The sequence below is a fragment of the Ctenopharyngodon idella genome, chromosome 9, assembly GCF_019924925.1.
Source record: "Ctenopharyngodon idella isolate HZGC_01 chromosome 9, HZGC01, whole genome shotgun sequence".
In the NCBI taxonomy this organism is placed as follows: domain Eukaryota; kingdom Metazoa; phylum Chordata; class Actinopteri; order Cypriniformes; family Xenocyprididae; genus Ctenopharyngodon; species Ctenopharyngodon idella.
Genome location: NC_067228.1, coordinates 7,181,755 through 7,201,657, shown reverse-complemented (window position 1 = coordinate 7,201,657; position 19,903 = coordinate 7,181,755). Strand labels below are relative to the sequence as shown.

Genomic DNA, 19,903 nt, shown 5'->3' with positions numbered 1-19,903 from the left:
GAATGCTGAGCGCTCGAGGAATAAATCATTCAGAAACACAGTGCCTGTCCGACAACAAGAAAGGATAAGTGAGAGAGGGGAATGAGAGCCATATCAGCACTTTACATAAACCCATAAAAGCTAGACTGGAGTTTCTTTAGGTGCCAATGATATTATTGCAGGAGTAAACAAAACAATTATAGCAAATAATCAAAAGCTGGATCATGGTTTATACCAGGGGTGTCCAAACCTGCACCTGGAAGGCCACTATGTATCACAGTCACCACAAAAATATTAAGCAGTTTTCAACATTGATAATAATAATAGTAATAATAAATGTTTCTTCAGCAGCTAATTAACATATTAGAATGATTTCTGAAGGATCATGTGACACTGAAGACTAAAGTGATGATTCTGAAAATTAGGCTTTGCAACACAAGAATGATTATATTTTACATTATCGCCGTTTTCCCCTGTAAATAAATAAATGCAGCCTTGGTGAGCATGAGAGACTTATTTCAAAATATTAAAGAGTTAGTTTACCCAAAAATGAAAATTCTGTCATTAAGTACTCAGCCTCATGTCATTCCAAACCCATAAGAATGTCATGTTGGAGATTAATATTTTGCAAATCAGTTGGTAAATTAGGTGTTTGTTTGCTGCTTCTTTTTTTTTTTTCGCGCAAACAAAGCACTCATGTCGGTTCATAAAAACCACTGGAGTCACATGGATTACTTTAATGACGTCTTTACTACTTTTCTGGGCCTTGAAAGTGGTAGTTGCGTAGACTGTCTATGGAGGGACAGAAAGCTCTCAGATTTAATTAAAGACATCTTCATTTGTGTTCTGAAGATGAACGAACGTCTTACGGGTTTGCAACGACATGAGGGTGAGAAATTAATGACAGAATTTTCATTATTGGGTGAACTAACCCTTTAATAACCTTAATCTTTTGCACTATAGTGTACTGTTACTGTGGCACAAACATAGTCATGAAGTGACATAAGATGGTCTCACTGTGGACCCTGAAATAAAGTGTACAAACAAGCAAAATCAAAACAAACAAAAAAAACACTAAATTAAGGGCATTCTGTAATTTGTTGATCACATAAGGACAATTCAGTCAAAATTTGTTATTATTCACATGCAAACAGTGAGTTTTGTCTAGTCAAAAGGTTTTTAACTAAATGAAACAATGCATGGAGAAGTGCCAGGAAAATAACAACGTATGCATGCATAAATATAATAATGCATAAATGGATCTTCTCATAATGAAATTTAACCTGCATTATGAGAACAATTTAAAAAGACCAATTATCCTTCCATAATGGTCTATGCTTGTAATCTGATTGTTTTCAAATGAATTTCCACTATACATGAAATAATTAGACCTGCTTAATAAATAAGCTGGCTATACGTTGCTTAGCATTTTCTAGAAAACACAGAACATGTCTGAAAATATTTGTTTTTGTGACTTGACCACGTTATTGCTTATAACATTGTCCTTTTAATAGCTAGTCTAGGAAACCTAATTTCACTTTAGAGAGAATTGAGAGACTCATAAATGACTGTACGAAACAACGTAAGAGTTTATTATTGGTTTATGTCAGTGTTTATAGCCATGTTACACACAACTGATCTCAAACAGAATAAAAAGCAGCGCCATCTGCTCCATGTGTGCAGGCCTTCCTCGTAAAACCCAGCCAAACACATCCATAACCCGGTTTAAACTGTCCTGAGCAGTAACACATACATGCTAGTGTTTAAACGCGGGTAGAATGATGATGTCCCTACCTCATCTCTGGATGTAGGACTCATATTCAATGCCGTCTCGGACTCGTTTGACTCGGCTGCCATCTTTCCCGCCGTCTTCCGGAAGTGATGCTACGGATGCCCGCGAGGTTCCAAAGAGGAGCGAAACGCGTTTTTCGTCAACAGTCACACTGCATTACTGAGCATATGCTGGATGATTATCACTGATGGAAAAAAAACTACTAAGCTCCAGGAAACAGATGTCTTGATATTATTTTACATTATATTAATGTCTTGAGGCTAATTTAATGTTTTGTCCAGGCCAGGGAAAAGTAACTGAAATTGAATGATTAATGAGAGATGTATATGTCAGATTTCTCAGTTAGTGGCACTGGTGACTATTTCAACTGTGTTAATATTCATTTATCAAATATCTTAGAACAGCCTTCAAACAAATATTTTTTTATTTATTTATTTGTTAGTGTATTTTTATGGTGTAGTGTGGAGTTTCTTAATCCAAATTCTCCACAAAAAAAAAATATAAATAAATAAATATTTGATGCCAAACCAATCGTGAAGTGAATATTATTTAATCTTCAATTGGTCCTGCCACTTTCCTGGCAAAACAAAACAAAACAAAACAAAACAAAATAAAATAAAATAAAATAAAAATTTCCTCTTCTTCTCTTTTTTTTTTTTTTTTTTTTTTTTTACAATTTGTATCCATTTATTATGGGGGAGTTTAAAAGTAGGTTAGAGCACAAGCCCAAAACAAAGAAATTTTAATGCCTTTTAAAGGGATAGTTCACCCAAAAATGAAATCCTTAATTATCTTTATTTAAAACATTATAAAGTAAAATAACAAGCTTCCAGTGCGACAACCATATGCATTCGGCGTACATCCAAAAAGCATTAAATTCCACGACATAGTACACAATGCCATGACGTTCTACACAATGACATGACAATGTGCTGTACGTCATGGCATAGCGTACTACGTCACAGAAGTTAACGCTTTTTGGACGTATGCCCAGAAACTCATTATTTTACTTTAAGTTTTACATAAGGATATTTGTCTTAAACAAACGCATCGATTCACTTCAGAAGGCCTTTATTAACCCCCTGGAGTCATAAGGATTCTTTTTTTTTTGTCTTCAGAATTTGAGGTACCATTCACTACCATTATAAACCTTGGAGGACTAAGGATATTTTTAAATATATCTCATATTGTGTTCGTCTGAAAGAAGATAGTCATATACAGGCTTGAGGGTGAGTAAATCATGGGATAATTTTCATTTTTGGGTGAACTTTAAATCCCTTTAAAAAGTAATTGACTGTTATAATTTATGATTTGAAACTTTTCCTTTAAAATCATCTAATTGACAAATCATACATTATGAACGTTATTCACATTAAACTGATTATGTTCCTTTTTTGAAGTACAAAGAAAACATGAATATGTTGTTCTCCATTGTAAATGAATAATTAAACGGTTAGTTCACCCAAAAATAAAAATTCTGTCATTTATTACTCACCCTCGTGGCGTTCCACACCCGTAAGACCTTCGGTAATCTTCAGAACACAAATTAAGATATTTTTGTTGAAATCCGATGGCTCTGTGAGGCCTACATAGGGAGCAATGACATTTCCTCTCTCAAGATCCATTAATGTACTAAAAACATATTTAAATCAGTTTATGTGAGTACAGTGGTTTAATATTAATATTATAAAGCGACGAGAATATTTTTGGTGCGACAAAAAACATCACAAAATAACGACTTGTATAGTAATGGCCGATTTCAAAACACTGCTTTAGGAAGCTTTGGAGTGTTATGAATCAGCGTGTCGAATCAGCGGTTCGGAGCGCCAAAGTCACATGATTTCAGCAGTTTGGCGGTTTGACACGCAATCCGAATCATGATTCGACACGCTGATTCATTATGCTCCGAAGCTTCATGAAGCAGTGTTTTGAAATCGGCCATCACTATAATAAGTCGTTATTTTGTTTTTTTGGCGCACCAAAAATATTCTCGTCGCCTTATAATATTAATATTGAACCACTGTACTCACATGAACTGATTTAAATATGTTTTTAGTACATTAATGGATCTTGAGAGAGGAAATGTCATTGCTCCCTATGTAGGCCTCACGGAGCCATCGGATTTCAACAAAAATATCTTAATTTGTGTTCTGAAGATTAACGAAGGTCTTACAGGTGTGGAACGACATGAGGGTGAGTAATAAATGACATTATTTTCATTTTTGGGTGAACTAACCTTTAAGCTATTATGCATAAATTGCAGTGAAGTATTTATCCTATAAAATGCCCTTTTCAGTTCTATTTTTGTAGGTCACATCAGGAAGTGCTTTCCCACAGATGCATCACTGACCTGGTTAATTTCCTTTCTCTCATAATAAAGGCACATGAAAAAGTCCCTTGAGCAAAACAGAACAATGCTGTGTATATCCAAGAAGAGAAAGTGTAATTTAGTTATAGACCATGACACAATGCTCATATTTTCCGCAGGCTCTGTACTTGTACTCTATGCTTGTACTTGTACTCTGCACAATAACAATAAAGTTGAATTTAATATAATCTAATTTAATTGTTTACATGAATCATTGAAAAAGTTGTGCGTTTATTGACACTAACCACAGTCTCTGGCTCTGTAAGCACAGCGTCTGTGTGTTTTCTTAGAAACATCATTCTGCTCACACTGCATGAGTCATGAATAGCTTGTGCTTTTAAAAATACCTGGTTTCAAACCATGTGTTTGACACTGTAAACAAGCTGCATTTATGTGCACATAATATAATGACAAAGAAAAACTATTCATGAACATTTAACAACTACATGTAGCATTCCTGACCCATCCAGCTCTTGGGTAGTAAAGGTTAAGATAGTGGTTTTGTTTAAATAATATTTAATCCCAGAGGGGGTTTATTTTCCCTCATTTTTTTGTTTAAGGGCTTATGTGACATTTTCTTTAACTGAAACGACACGTCCGTTGTGAAGTGACCTGAACTGCCTCCCTGCTGCTGTTGTTATTTCCACCTCTGACTCTCTCAAAGCACTTAGTCTGCAAAAGCGTGAATGTCAAGGGACATAAAATATCTGTGCCAGGCTTCAGGCTACTCGAGACATCACTGAATATTACAGAATGAAGTGTGGGAGAGGGCATAGAAGACTGCTGTAGGGACTAGTCACATTTTTTGGTAAAATGTATACAGTAAAACAACTAAATAATTTATCACATAACAGTAAAGGGTAATATGTAACAAGTAAAAATGTACCAAAAATCTCAAACCATTCTTTTCGACACAGATACTATTCATTAACTATTTACACTAATTGAAGTCTTGCTTCTATTCAACAAATATTAACATGGTCAGTGTCGATAGACTTGTGGGAAGCGCGCCAATATAGCGCTGTTGTGCTTTGGGCGACCCGAGTTGGAGTCCAGACTCGCGGACCTTTACCGATCCCCTCCCCCCTTCTCTTTTCCTCCCTTCCTGTCTACATACTGTCCTACAAAAGGCAAAAATGCCAAAAATTTCATCTAAAAAAAAAAAAAAACATTTTATTTGATAAAAAAAATCATGATCAACATAATAATTTGAGTAAACCGATGTAACAAAAACCTCAAACCATTATTTGGACAACAGATAAAGCAATTTTTCAAGTATTTACATATAAGGTCTTGCTTCCTTTAAAAAAAAAAATTATAAAAAAAAATAAAGAAATAATGTTATTTTTTCAGTTATATTTTCAAATAACTTTTCACTCAAATTATTATGCTGATGATAATACAAATTTGTAAAGACATTTTTTTGTATTAAATTAAAAAAAGAATGCAAAATAGAAGCATTTTCACTAGTGGTCACAGTTTGGTAGTACTGTAAATTGTTTTCATTATTTAAAGTGAGTTAAAACCAATGTGAGTTCAAATGTTTCCCTCTATTTTCATACGCATGAACTGAATCTCCGATTATAAAGACAACACTGCCCTCTACTGGTACTTCAAACTATTCATTGACTCGACTTCATACATCTCATTCAAAATTAGAGCAGAAACAAAGTACACAGTTTATTTAAACAATTAAAATATTAAAACGACAGTATTCAATACACAATGAATAAATGAATACATGATGCTCACAAAACCACATAACTTATCTTATAGCTGCATATCACTGCCATATATGGACGTTAGTTGATGCACTCATCTCTGGCTGATAACAAAATACTTCCTGATTGTAACACTGAAACATGCATTTTCTGTGAAGCTGCTTTAAAAGAAATGTATTGTGAAAATGAACTTTAACTGAAAATGTTCAAAACACGCTCTAGAGAGCTTGAGATTTCTATTATAAAAATCCAGTTTAACTGAAGTGTAATCTTTGTATTGTTACTAAAGTTTTAAAATAAAATAAAATGTAAAGTGGTGTAACAGTAAAAGGTAATAAATGTTTTCTCTATTGAAAGTTTTCTCTATTAAAGCTTTTATAAAGCTCAAACGTTTGCTTTCAAAAATCGCCAAACATCAAAACAGAAGTTTAATTCATCAGTTGAAAACATTCATTACTGAAAAGAAGCATTCAAGTCATTGCCTTGTATTTTAATGTAATTTAAATAACTCAGTAAGTCAAATGAGTATCCTGTCATTGACCCTGAACAGGCAGCCTCACTTTGTGTCATATTATGTTTAACATGTAAAGACTGTTCATTCTATCCAGAGCCATCAGAAGCAGCAGGCACAGAGCTGCTCACTGCAGCAGACAAAAGATTAAAGCTCCTGCTGAACTTGCAATACAAGTTACATCACATTTAATGTTCCTTAAGTGCTGTTGAATGTGAACTACTGGATAAACAAACAATATAATGTACGTTCCTTTAATGTATCCCCATAAAGAGCTGATGTGCTACATTTTACCATTGCATAAAGTGCATTGAATGTATTTTGAGAAATATACTTGAATCGATTGGAGAGCAAAAACAAATATTGAATATAATTTCATTGCTTATACACTGAGCAATCGAAAAAGAAAATTCCACCACCATTCAAAAATGGTCAGTACTTTATTTTTAAAGAAAGAAAGTGGTGGATTAAGTTGATTATATGTGACAGTAAAGACATTTATAATGTTACAAAAAAATGGTGTTCTTTTGAACTTTCTGTTCATTAAAGTATCATGAAAAAAAAATTATCACTGTTTCTACAAAAATATTAAGCAGCACAACTGTTTTCAACATTGGTAATAATAAGAAATGTTTCTTGAGCACCAAATCAGCATGAATGATTTCTAAAGGATCATGTGACACTGAAGACTGGATTAATGATGCTGAAAATTCAGCTTTGCCATTACAGAAATAAATGACATTTTAATATATATTAAAATAGAAAACAGTTATTTTAAATTGTAATAATATTTTACACTATTACCGTGTCACTGTATTTTTGATCAAATAAAAGCATCCTTGGTGTGTTAGACTTCTTTCAAAAACATTTTAAAAAATCTTACCGCCCCAAAAACTTTTGAACGGTGGTGTATTTTGATTTACAGAATTGGGGCACATTTACACGACAATGACGTACTAAAAACGTAAACGTTTTTTCTTTGAGTTTTTCACGTACAGTCAACAACATTGTCAAAACAATCCCGTTAACACGGATCTGCAAAAATGATTAAAAACCCTGCATTATGCTGCCAGGCCAGTAGATGGCGATGTCACTTTGTAAAGAAAACCTACGCTCCTATAAACTGAACAGGTAATACGCATGCTTATGGTGTTACCGTTTTCACAAATTCACGTTTTTTTTTAGGGGCTGTTTACACGACACCGTTTTTAGCTAAAAACGAAACTTTTTATAAGTTAATTTACAGGACAACGGCAATCGCATTTTTGCAGTTTACACGGAGATGGGAACGGTATCGTTTTCAAAAACTTCCACTTTGAAACCCATTTTCAAAAGTTTGCGTTTTCAGGCCCCCTGTCATGTAAATGAGCGCTTTTCCTCTGCGTGGTACTTGTCTTGTCTCGGCTCGGCACGCTTTACTTCGGTTTGCTTTTCCACTGCAGTTTAGTACGGCTTCAAAGTGGGTGGGATTATAGACTGATTTAGTTGCGCCGCCTCTACTGCCGTGGATGCGCTCCTCGTCTACCAATGAGTCTGCACCTCATCTACTGACCACGATACAGCCATTTCTTTTTTTCAAGTTGCATGCGACGGTCATTTAAAGCGAGCTGTTTCGTGAACAAATGATTCTGCGGTGGCTGTTACTGACTGTTTATATCTAGTGGGTTTGGTGTCTCATGTTTCAAATCCAATGACGCTGGTAGTGACGATTCTCTCTGACCAATCAGTGATCTGCAGTGTTTACACGTCACATTTAGTATCGGTACGGCTCACTTGGAACCTCAACCGAGGTGGTACTATTTAAACGAGCCGTACCGTTCCGTACCGAACCATCCCATGCAGTGGAAAAGCGTCAAAAAGTGAGCCATACCGAACCGTACAATGCAGTGGAAAAGCACCTTTATTGTCTTGATACTACAAAAATGCAAATTTATGAAAATGGTTACGTCATGCGCATTCAGTCTCTAGGCATATAGTGTTTCTTTACAAAGTGACATCGCCAACTACTGGCCTGGTAGCATAATATAGCGTTTTTAATCGTTTTTGTGGATCCATGTGAACTGGGATAGTCTTGACAGCATTGCCTTCTGTATGAGAAAAACGCAAACTTTTTCATTTTTAGTACATCGTCATAGTGTAAACATGCCCTTAAGCACCTAATTCGCTCTAGTGGGAATTACAAAAAGTAAAACATCCAGACACATTAGAGTAGGCTAATGAATTTGGAGGGAAAGTGCTCAATTGCCAATTCTCTGTGAAGAAATGCAACGCTAATGTAATAAATCCTTTTAAAAAGTCAAAGCAGTTTGTTAGTATAAAAATGAAAATACACAAAATATTATATAGCCAAGCAAATACTTGCAGTCTGGATAAAGGCAGAAACATTATGACACAGCCTTAACAGATTCAAAATTGTATACTCACGCCTATCCACCAGTGACTTCACAGTTTACAGCACACCATGTAGACACAATAGCTGAAGTCACAAAATGTGACCCAGAACAAATATCCACAGGATGTTTGCAGAAATGCTTTCACAGCACTGCAAACATAGATAGGAGATGGATATTAAAAAAAGAAAGGGTTGGCTGCTTTCCAAATGCAATATCACATAGTCAAATCAAATATAAAAAGAGCTTGGATTTTTTTCATCTAGTCCGCGAAGGATATGAATAAACGATTCCCCTGTTTTATCTCCTTTCTGTTCCATTAAGTGTGACTAATAGGTTTAACTGACACAGGTTCAAGCCATTACCACATTCCTGCCATGATGTTATGAGACACAATATTGTTTAGAGGGTAGGTTATCACAGCTCGGATTTTTATATGTTTGAATGTGAAATCAAAGAGGCCTCGTATTGGTTTCACCACAGAAGACAGGAAGGATAACAAGAGGATATCGCAGTATAGAGAGAACAGAGAAGAGCTGGACTGTCAGAAAGAGTCTCTAAAACCTATGCCCGGTTTCACAGACAAGGCTTAAGCCTAGTCCCAGACTAAGAGACCGCTTAGAGAGTGTTACATCATTAACTTAGCAACATGTTAATGTCCTGTGTCCTAATTGTATGTGTTGTTCCCTATGTAGAGTGCTCCAAATCAGTCGCTTCCGAGGTTCTGTTTAAGTCAGGATGTTCCCTTAAACAGCAGCTGTTTAAATAGGCAGTAGATAGCAAGGCAGCTCAGTAGGTTTTGGAACAAAGCCACGGTGAGCCTTTGGGAGAGATGAGCTCTCAAAGTAAGTAAATGGCATGATACACAATGTGATTGTTGGTTTCCATCCCAGTGAACGGTTCTCTGGGGTTCCCAAAGCCAACAGAGGAACTGATCGACATGCTCCTGGTGTTCCATGAAAAGTACATCTCGGCTCTGAATCGAAAGAGCCGCATAAAACATAATCTCTGTCCGTTCAGTGACTGCCTGATGCCTACTGCTCACAAAAGTACTTTATATCCTTACTTTATATTTATATTTATATAGCCTAGAAGGGTAGAGTGGGGAAAAACACCCCTTTGGGGTAAAATGCCCCCTACTGTTTTTCCCAAAATAACCACTAGATAAAGTCAAGATACGTTTCTGTTGTTGCTTGACTACACTGACGAGAGTGATGTCGAAGTATTCACCGTGAAGCTTACACTGGCGATGGACCTGAGAGAAAACAGATTTCACTGATTTTTAAGTGATATAATTTTTGACAGTAAGAAAAAAAGGTGTTTTAAAGCTTGCTGTTTTACAGAATATCACAGTTATATATGATATGAGAATAGTAAGGCCTGTAGTTAGGAAGAACATGTTATTTAAGGAAAATATAATCATATTTTCAGAATCACAGTTTTTTTTTTCAAACCCCCATCATAATTACTGTATTTACAGCACCATGTTCTGAACATCAAATACTTTGTTTTTTTTTTTTTTCATCAAATGTAATTTAACAAAAATATTTGGACTTTATATTTGAAAATTACCTCAAGTTAGCATCAGCTATTTAGTTAGCTAGCCAGTTAGCATTAGCTAACAATATTTTTCAAATAGGTTGATTTTCAGAATGGTTCATTAATAAATATTCATATTTATCTTTTTTAAATTTAAGCTAAAATTGCTTGTACTCTGATTTTGGTGTAAACATTTAAAGCAAACTGCTTTGTCAGAGCGGTGGCATTTTACACCACCTGTGGGGCAAAACGCCCCCTTAGTACAAATTGAATTTTTGTTAAAAATCCAATAACATGAAAAGTCTGGACATTTTTCATTCTTGGTTCATAATTTATGTCATTGTCACTGAAAACTAGGATAACTTTTCTAGACACATTTAACTTCTGTTTCACAGAAAAAAATCACATAGTCCTTAAGGAGGACATTTCCCCCCACTCTACCCTACCAATTTTTCATTTTGTTTTCTAAATCGCATCTGTGAAATAATCTGTATTATTACTTTTAGATGGGTAGAATGCACTTTTCCCGCTATTTTTCCTGGTGTTTTCTGTACAACCGTTAATTGAGACTGCCACACTATTATTTATTATAATTATATATAATAATATTTATTATAGATCTACCATATTTTGTGGAAAATAAGTTGCACTGGGGCAATTTCATATGAATTTGTACAATAAGATTTGTACGAAAACAGATTTAAAAAAAAAAAAAAAAGTAAGCAACTGTCAGTAAGATCGCATGTAAGAAAATCGCATGAAAAGGTACACATTAGTTTGTGCGAATTCATACGAATTAGCCACCAATTCACTAAAATGTAAAATAGTTACGAATCAGAATGAGATCGTGTTGGTCGCATCGGTCACACATCACAATTTATCATTACATTAAAAATAATGTAAAATACCGTTAAAGCTGCAATCCGTAAATTTGGCCTCTTTGTCGCCATCTCTGTTTGAAACCTGCAATTGGAGTTATTTGTGGAATTATCATCTTTACGTGGATTGTGCATCGGCATGGCTTCTCAGAGTGGATGAATCTAATGTTTGCTGTCAGTCAACACATTGGTGTGGATACTGTACTTCGGAATCACAGATTCTACGTCTTGTAAGTATGACCAAAATAAGAATTTTCACTGGAAAATGTCATCTGAACAAGTAAGTAACATGTCTGCCACTTTTGTTCTGACCAACTGAGAAAAAAAGCATTACAATAAATCACTCTGCCAATGGTGATTAAATCTAACGATCGCTTAGCTCGGATCACGTCAAACTGTGCAAATTATTATTATTGTTATACTTTGTTCTCAAATTGTTAACAACATCAGCATTGTGTGACTATGTGTATTTAGTGTGTATTAGTGTTATCTGCAGATTTCAATTTCTGTAGCCACTCCGCAGTCCGAAGTCTTTTGCTTTTGACTACGGGTGAATCTCCAGTTGTCACTGATGATTGTCATTTGGACCTTTCTGGATTAAAATCCACCATCAAAAAGTTTAATTATTCCAGCTGCTGTGAGAAAAGGCTATAAATGATCCATTACCTGCAGCATCCTCCACATGTCATATAGCCTACTAGCTGGAACTCCTTATGTAAACAGACGTGATGTAATGACGCAAAGACAAACGGCTGCATGCTCGAATTTCCCGCGGAAACACACCAGTACAATCTGGATTAGAAAACATTAGTTAGGAAATAGTTTTGAACACTGGCTGGTTATGTACTTGCTCAAAAATTGATTATGGATCATTTTTAACCCCAAAAAAATTACGCACTGCAGCTTTAAATCAAACAAAACTTTTACAAAAATTATAAACACTACAAATGTGTATTTTAGTTCCCCTTTCTCCACAACAAATCTTTTAAATTTTAACGGTATTCAGTAGAGGAATGAAAAATTATAGTTGCATTCATTATAAACAACGCCAAGCCTAAACTTTATTTATATAAAGCAAAATTGAAACTACCTGGGAATGGGAAATGCACTATACAAATAAACACATGTATCTCTTGCATTTGGCACAAATCCAAATTTGTGCTCTTTGTGTATGTTTTGTGTGCTTGACGTTAACTGCATCATATAAGTCACTTGGAATATAATTCGCGGCATGTTTGAGATAATAAAAAAGTGAATTACAGCCTAGAAAATATGGTATTTGTTTTAAAATTATTTTAATATAATATATTCCAGGAAGGGAATCCATACTAGGGAACCCAAAACACATAAAATCAAAATGAGCTGTGGCTGGTTACTTTACATGTCAGTCAGACTGTCTCTAAGGTCTCTAAGTGGGCAGTTTATGGCTAAGAATCAGTGTAGACAAGTCAGACAGACCACTTGCCATTTAGTCAATAATCCATATCTACCTCCATCTATGTGAGATTAGACACACCCCAAGATTTAGTTCACAATGCTTTTCTTTGAGCGACCTGTTGAGATGTTCTACACTCCATTAAACATCACAGCATCTGAAAGAGGTGCTGCTGGATGCGTGATGCTGTGAGGCAGACATCTAATGCCGGTCTGTCATTTACATCTGACAAAGCTGTGTTTGAGAAGCAGGAGATCTGACAATTTTTGTAACCCCTGCAACCTTGTGTTTGTATAAATTGAATAGTGGGCGATTGGACCAGAGGGGATGCAGCTGCTATCTGAACTGAATACCAATGCTTGTTTAGAAGTCTACCTCTACTCTGTGAGCAACCGCAGTGCTTCTCTTCTTTCTAAATGAACAGAGGACATGATGAAGTGAAGCAGTAGGAGGTGAAACTGTGGGTGGAACAAGCCGACATTTAGCAGATATTTTAATTAAATTCAGGAAACAGCAGCTTTTTGAACACTGTTGTATAGTCAAGATCAGCTCATTCGAGTCCAGGCCAAGACTGAGACCAAAAGAGGATTGGATCCGAAACAAGACACCATGTGGTTCATAAAGTCATGTGCAAAATAAAATAATCAATCACTGATTAATATTGGATGTGAATCACATCAATTGCAAATAATTTAATGAAAGTAAGCTAATAATAAAAATAATAATCATAATGATAATTAGTAAGCTTAGGGCTGGTTTTTGATGCAGATTTCACAATTTAATTCTGATTCACAAGCTCTCAATTCGACGCTGATTTTTTTTCTTTTCCCCAAACTATTAAATTCACTTTCTATACTTCATAATCAACACTCAAACAAAAACAGACTTGTATACAAACATTAAAAAAGGTAGATTTCTTAAAAACTTGTACTTATGACAGTTTTATTCAAAAATACATAAATAATGGGGGGGATAAGCATTCTGACTTATTTACACTGTTAAAGAGTTGGATTCTCATTCTAAACTTGGCCAAAGTTTCAAAACACGAGTTGGACGTATGACGGAGTATTTCTGTGCCAAAAATACTCTTCCAAATCCTCTTAAATTTCGGTATCTTTTTTTCGAGTATGTGCCTGTGTGAATCAGAAAGGTCGTAATTCCTTGTACGGGCACTTCTCCCGGAAGAGCACGCGCGCACACGTCGACCAGAGTGAGAGAGCAAGAGCATGCCCATCAACGTGCTTCGTTCGGGTTTACAGAAGTTGTCGGCAGCCCTGCACAGGACTTGCTCACGTTGTTTTTAGACCATGAAATCAAAGAAAGGTGTTTTTGGTTGTAAGGGAAAGATAACCTTGCTTCCCAATGAACCCAGTGTTCAGTGGAGCTGAGAGATTTGTGCTCACGCATTACATTGATGCGCTCTCGATATTTTTTATTAAAATAACCATAGAAACTGATAGTTGCAATCACTTTTTTATTGGTTAAAATGAATGGAGAATATCTTATGTTTTCCGTGGCTGCTCGAGCCCTCAGGATCGGTGCTTATGGTTTCATAAACAAGGCCCAGTTCTACGCTGGATTTACAGATCGTTTGAAACTGAAAGATGGAGCAGTCACAGCGATAATGATCCCGGTCATGAGTCGGAACCGCAGGTGGTGAGTAAAACTGCTTCAAATGTCTGTTTTGTTGGCAATAGGCGCCTAAGTGCATATAACGTAAACAACACCAACGTAGTGAATTCATAAATTAATTATTCATCATTCACTATACGCTATATTCATTATAGTGATTCAAAGGTTATCCAGGGATAATGCGATGGTGTATTGTGTGTGTTTAAATACAGTTGTTTAGCTGACCATTGATAGCTTGCAGATGATCGCTACGCAAAAGCTGCGCGTGCTCGTCACTCTTTAGCTTCGCTCACACGGCACGCCTCCAGGCGCTTGGCTGTTTTCGGAAAGACTTGGTACAGCGTATGTATCTTTTATAAATATGATAAAACTAAAGACTTTTCAGCAATATGAAGGATGCTATACTATTCTATAGGTACTCAAGATTAACATGAGATTGGCAGAAACTGTGTGTGATACCCCCCCCTTTAAATATATAATGATTATAATTTAGTACATATTTAGCAAAATGCTCCTCTCTAGATATTTTTTTCTAACTAACGAACTATGGCCGTTTTCTTTGACTATTCACAAGCTGTTTTAACATACCTGCTGATGTTCATTCCTCTTTATTTTATGGTATAACTAGTAGTAAAGAAGGAGAGATGATCAGTTTACTGGTGCTCCGGTGGCGACAGCGATCTGTCACGCGACACTAAAGAACATCAAAACAGCATTTATTGTTTGAATTTGATGATACATTTGACAGAATTTGAAATCTGAGACTTTTGACTTTTGATTCTGACCGCTTTTCCACCGTCGGGCCGAACGGTTCTAAGAACGGTAAGGAACTTTTACAGCTATATTTCCACTAGAGCTTGGTTAGGAATTCCCAGCATGGTTGGCTAAAGCCCAGGACACACTGCATGATTTTCGGCTGTCCCAGACGAAAGACTGCCATCATGAAACAATCGTGGTGATTTCTGTGATCGTGGCTCTAATCGGTGGTCCTATGTCGCACAGTGTGAGAGGTTCAAAGACGGCCATTGTCACAGTCTTGCGACCAAAGACAGCCTACGGTAATTTTCTGACAGTGTCAGAAATTCAGCATGACCATCGCACAGTGTGTTTGCTCCTACAACCTACATCTACTGACCTGCCAATAAAAATGCGATATGAAATCAACGCGACATGGCGCTACAACTTAAAACTGCTTACCTCAAGCTCTTTTCCCTTTCGCTGCTTCCTCTTTTTTAAGCACGCATAAAAACCACAACTGCCAAAGTGTGATTCATCATGGTGTTTTGTTTACCACTAGCGCATACTGATGACCTTTTATTCTTTTATAGAAACTTGCATTGTAGCCTACGAGTCAACAGAAGTCATCATCATACAGTCTACATGCATGTCGTACCCAAGTTTAATAGATTCATGTCGCACAGTTTGAGTTGTAATGATCTTATAGAATTGCTAAAATTGTGCAGTCTGTACTGGGCTTAACTGTGAACTGTGCTGGTGGAATAGTGACGTCACCACTCAAGATTTGTCACTTACCAGCTTCTCTGTAACTGGATAAGTGTGCTATTTGAAGTGAAGTAAAGTGACATGTGGCCAAGTATACTCGGAATCTGTGCTCTGCATTACACACACACACACGCACGCACGCACACACACACACACAGCGGGCAACCATTTTTTGCTGCGGCAATTGGGGGTTAGGTGCCTTGCTCAAGGTCACCTCAGTTGTAGGTAATGAGAGTGGAAGAGAGCGCTTTTCATTCACTCACTTCCACCACCTACATTTCCTTCCAGTACTGAGACTTGTGACCTTTGGGTTACAAGTCCAACTCTCTAACCATTAGGCCACAACTGCCCCGTTTGATCTAAGTAAACAAGTTAATAATAGAAATATCTGATCATCCTTCATAACACGGTTGCTTCTTACATCTCATACTCTTGCATTACCAAGGCAATGGCTGACGCATTTGTATTACATTCTAAAAAGCTCTGTTATCAGTCCCACCGTGGAAAATTAGCAAACATACCGGCTTTGGAAAACATACCGGCTGGGCTAGACCGGCACGGAATGGAACGGTTAAGCAATGAGAATGGTTTAGTCTGAAGATGAAAAAGTGGCTTTTGTTTATTATCAAAAATAACAAAGCTCATAGTGCATTGCAATTATTGGACAGGAAGCGTGCTACAAATAATGCAATGCATTGGTCATTGAACCTTTGAATACTCAACATTTTTTGTGTCTTTCTTTGTATGAAAAGAGCAGCACTGACTTTTGGTTTAACGTGTTTTGCAACAACATGAGGGTGAGTAAATTATTTTCATTTTTGTGAAGATTGTTTATTCGAGGACCAAAGAGGCAGTAGAAATACACATAACTATCAAAGAACACCTACGACTTGCTAAAAAAAGACTAATCGTGTTATTATGACAGGCAAGTGTAGATTGTAGAAAACCTGAGCCGAGGAAAACCTGATGGGAACAGTGGGCAATGGAAGAGAGACCGTTGTGAGAGCTTAATTTATCCAATTCTAACTGGGATTATACCCCTCTGAGTAGTTGGACATGTCTATCATCAGCTCATTATGGGGTCTAAGCTGGTATAAGCAGCAGGGAGGTTGATTTGAGAGCACCTGCCCACCTTCATGTTGCCAATTTCACAGGGGATTGGAAAGCTCAATCTAACGGAGTGCTTTTAAAATAAAAGCCTTGATCTGCATTTCCTGTGAAACAGAGCATGTGTATGCCTATAGGCATGTAATGTAATGTAAAACCATCAGACTGCTGTTGAAATGGGTCAGTTTGAGTAGCTAAACTGTAGCTTTAGTAGTAGTTAAAGTCGAAACAAAAGTGACACTCTTGATGCATTTTTTTTTCCATTTTCATATATTATAAAACAGGGGTCTGCAACCTTTTTGTCATGAAGTACCATTTTTACGTTTCTGAGCTAATTGCCACATTCAAGGTCCAGAAATGTAATAAAGACATGGTTAAAATAGTCCATGTGACTACAGTCGTTCAACCTTAATGTTATGAAGTGACGAGAATACTTTTTGTGTGCAAAAACAAAACAAAAATAACGACTTTATTCAACAATTTCTTCTCTTCCCAGTCAGAACGCGACTCAGTATTGGCCAAAGCTGTAAACGTGAGCAGCACGATGCATGCGTGTGATGCTAAAGCAGGAGCCGGCCAATAGTGAGTCGGCTTTCTGATGTAGAACCCGGAAGTGCTGCACTGTGTTTACAGCGTAAACAGCATAGGAGACTGACAGGGAAGAGAAGAAATTTTTGAATAAAGTTGTTGTTTTTGTGCACAAAAAGTATTCTCGTCGCTTCATAACATTAAGTTTGAACCACTGTAGTCACGTGGACTATTTTAACAATGCTAAGACTATTTTCTTTATTACTTTTCTGGACCTTGAATGTGGTAATTACGTTGCTTTCTCTTGGGGATCAGAAACCTCTCGGATTTCATCAAAAATATCTTACATTGTGTTCCGAAGATGAACAAAGAATGGAACGACATGTAATTAATGACAGAAATTTCACTTTTGAGTGAAATAACCCTTTAAGTGTTTTTGATTGAAACAGAAAAAAATAGAAAAATTGTAATTTTACCCTTTGAGAATTGATTGGATCATGAGAAAGTAGACGCTACCCACCAGAATTGAGACAGGTGGTTGGAGGCGGCAAAGAAAAAAGCTTCTTGATGTCATCCACATGTTGCAGAGGCTGAAGCAATTGCATTTAGATGAAAGATTATGAACATTGTTTTTTTTTAACAGACAAATTGCACACAATGAGATTGGAGACATTTATTAAGACAGTAAATAGGGTCAGTTTTGACTTCATGTTGATTATTAATGAAAATCTGCAAAGGCAAGAGAAGAAAAGCAATATTGAGAAAGGATGATAAATCATTGTTTGTTTTCTGGGCCTTTCATCCCCTGAGGTGTTTGTCTCCTGGTGTATGCCGTGTGTGTTGCCACTGCTGTGCTGATGCCCTAGTTTCCTGTAATTATGTAATCTAACTTGACTGCCTTGCGGAGCTACCTTTTCATTAAACATGATTTAACACAATTTGTGGTGTCATCCAGCAAAGGTTTTTCTGGAGGGAGTATCATCTTTGCGGTTAAGCCCTTGAGACTTCTCTTATCTGCATTGTGCGTTCAGATGCAGTTAGCTTTTTCACACAGATATAAGTGTCTATTCATGTCTGTTCAGGCAGCACAGCCTTGCCAGTCAAAAGCAGGTTAGATGATAGCTCTGCTTTAATCCAGCAACAGACACTCAGCTGCCTCCTATATTGCTTGTGACAATGAACACAATGTTAAAAAAATTCATCATAAATAATTTAAAAGGTCCATTGATGTCTAATTCATAATGTGTGCTCAGGGAGATTCAAATGGAGAGAAATGTTACAAAATTAACAGCCACTTGAGGACTTGGGTTACCATGATTTTACCACAGTTAAAGGTGCAGTAGGAGATCTGGGAATCGTCCAAAACCACGCCTCCTCCAAAACACATGAATGCACACATGCAGCTGCTCTCGGCAAAGCGTCATAACAGACGGCGTTAAACTACCTCATGTCTCAAAGCACATAATATTACAATAATGAACGTAAACAACTTAGAGAGCTTGTAACTGACTGCTGCAGATTCATTTCGGTGTTGATACTGTTGACATGGAAATGCATAATTCAGAGTCTGAGGAATGTCACGGGTTGCCATCTCTTAATTACGGTAGTTATGGTGTGAATGCAGCATAAGCTCATTGTTTTGATTCGGTAGGAATTGTAAAAGGTGCTCCGTGACCAACGTCTGTCTGCAATATATATAGAGGATATGCATTGACGTCACTTTCCCGCCGGAACACAGACTGAGTGGCAAAGTGGCTGCATGACTGGATTTAAAAGTGGAAACTGTGAAAACGCGAGTAAAACACATGACATGTTTACTGGCAAGAGGGCGGGACAACCTGTCACTCAAATGTGATCGACCAATAGCAAACCACAACGATCCAATAATTTCCTGATGGACATACTCAAGTCCTGCTCTAAATTTTTTTCTAGTTCAAGAAGCTGTTTCACTCATATATACGTCACAATAGGGAAGAAAAGACTCAGGGTTGCCTGGTCTGTGCAACAAAAGTAGCCTAATGACCAGTCAAAAAGAGCAACCCAATGCGATTTTCTCCATCGGGCGGCCGAATTCTCCACTGAATTTGTATGTCTGGGGGGTGTTTTGGGGGTGTTGGAGCGCTGAAATCGTACATACGGGGGTGGAAATCAATCCGCGGGATACATTTTTACCCACGGCAACAACTTAGTAGCCCAATTCTGCGGGAAAACCGCAAACTTGGCAACACTGAAAAGACTATCAGAGCTTCCGTTTCATGCTGACTTTAAGAGAATATTTCCCCTCAAAATGAAAATTCTCTCATTATTTAGGCTACTCACCCTCATCCTGTTCCAAACCCATTTTCTGGATTTGTTTTTTTAATAACAGATATTAGCTCAAAGGCTTCAATCCATCTTATGTCGGCCAAATAAATTAGTTTAATCTCATCAAATGGAACCAAAACCGCTCGTTATCATCATTTGGCCCTGAAGCTCTGTTTTCATCAGTGAAGGGCCCTGATCTCCAGCCTCTGGCATTCA

At 36.9% G+C, this 19,903-nt stretch overlaps 1 protein-coding gene across 2 annotated transcripts in view; it reads right to left on the bottom strand.

The window, feature by feature from the left end:
• Nucleotides 1–19,903, bottom strand: part of cwc22 (CWC22 spliceosome associated protein homolog) — a 120,413-nt gene that overhangs the window by 39,713 nt on the left and 60,797 nt on the right. Inside the window, exon 1 of one of the 2 annotated variants that reach the window (XM_051906851.1) lies at nucleotides 1,774–1,938. The exons of the other annotated variant lie outside the window; for it this stretch is intronic. Within the exon in view, the coding sequence (XP_051762811.1) occupies nucleotides 1,774–1,836 (63 nt within the window). The 5' untranslated portion in view covers nucleotides 1,837–1,938. Of the gene's footprint in view, nucleotides 1–1,773; nucleotides 1,939–19,903 lie in introns of those variants that run through there. 2 annotated transcript variants of the gene reach the window in all.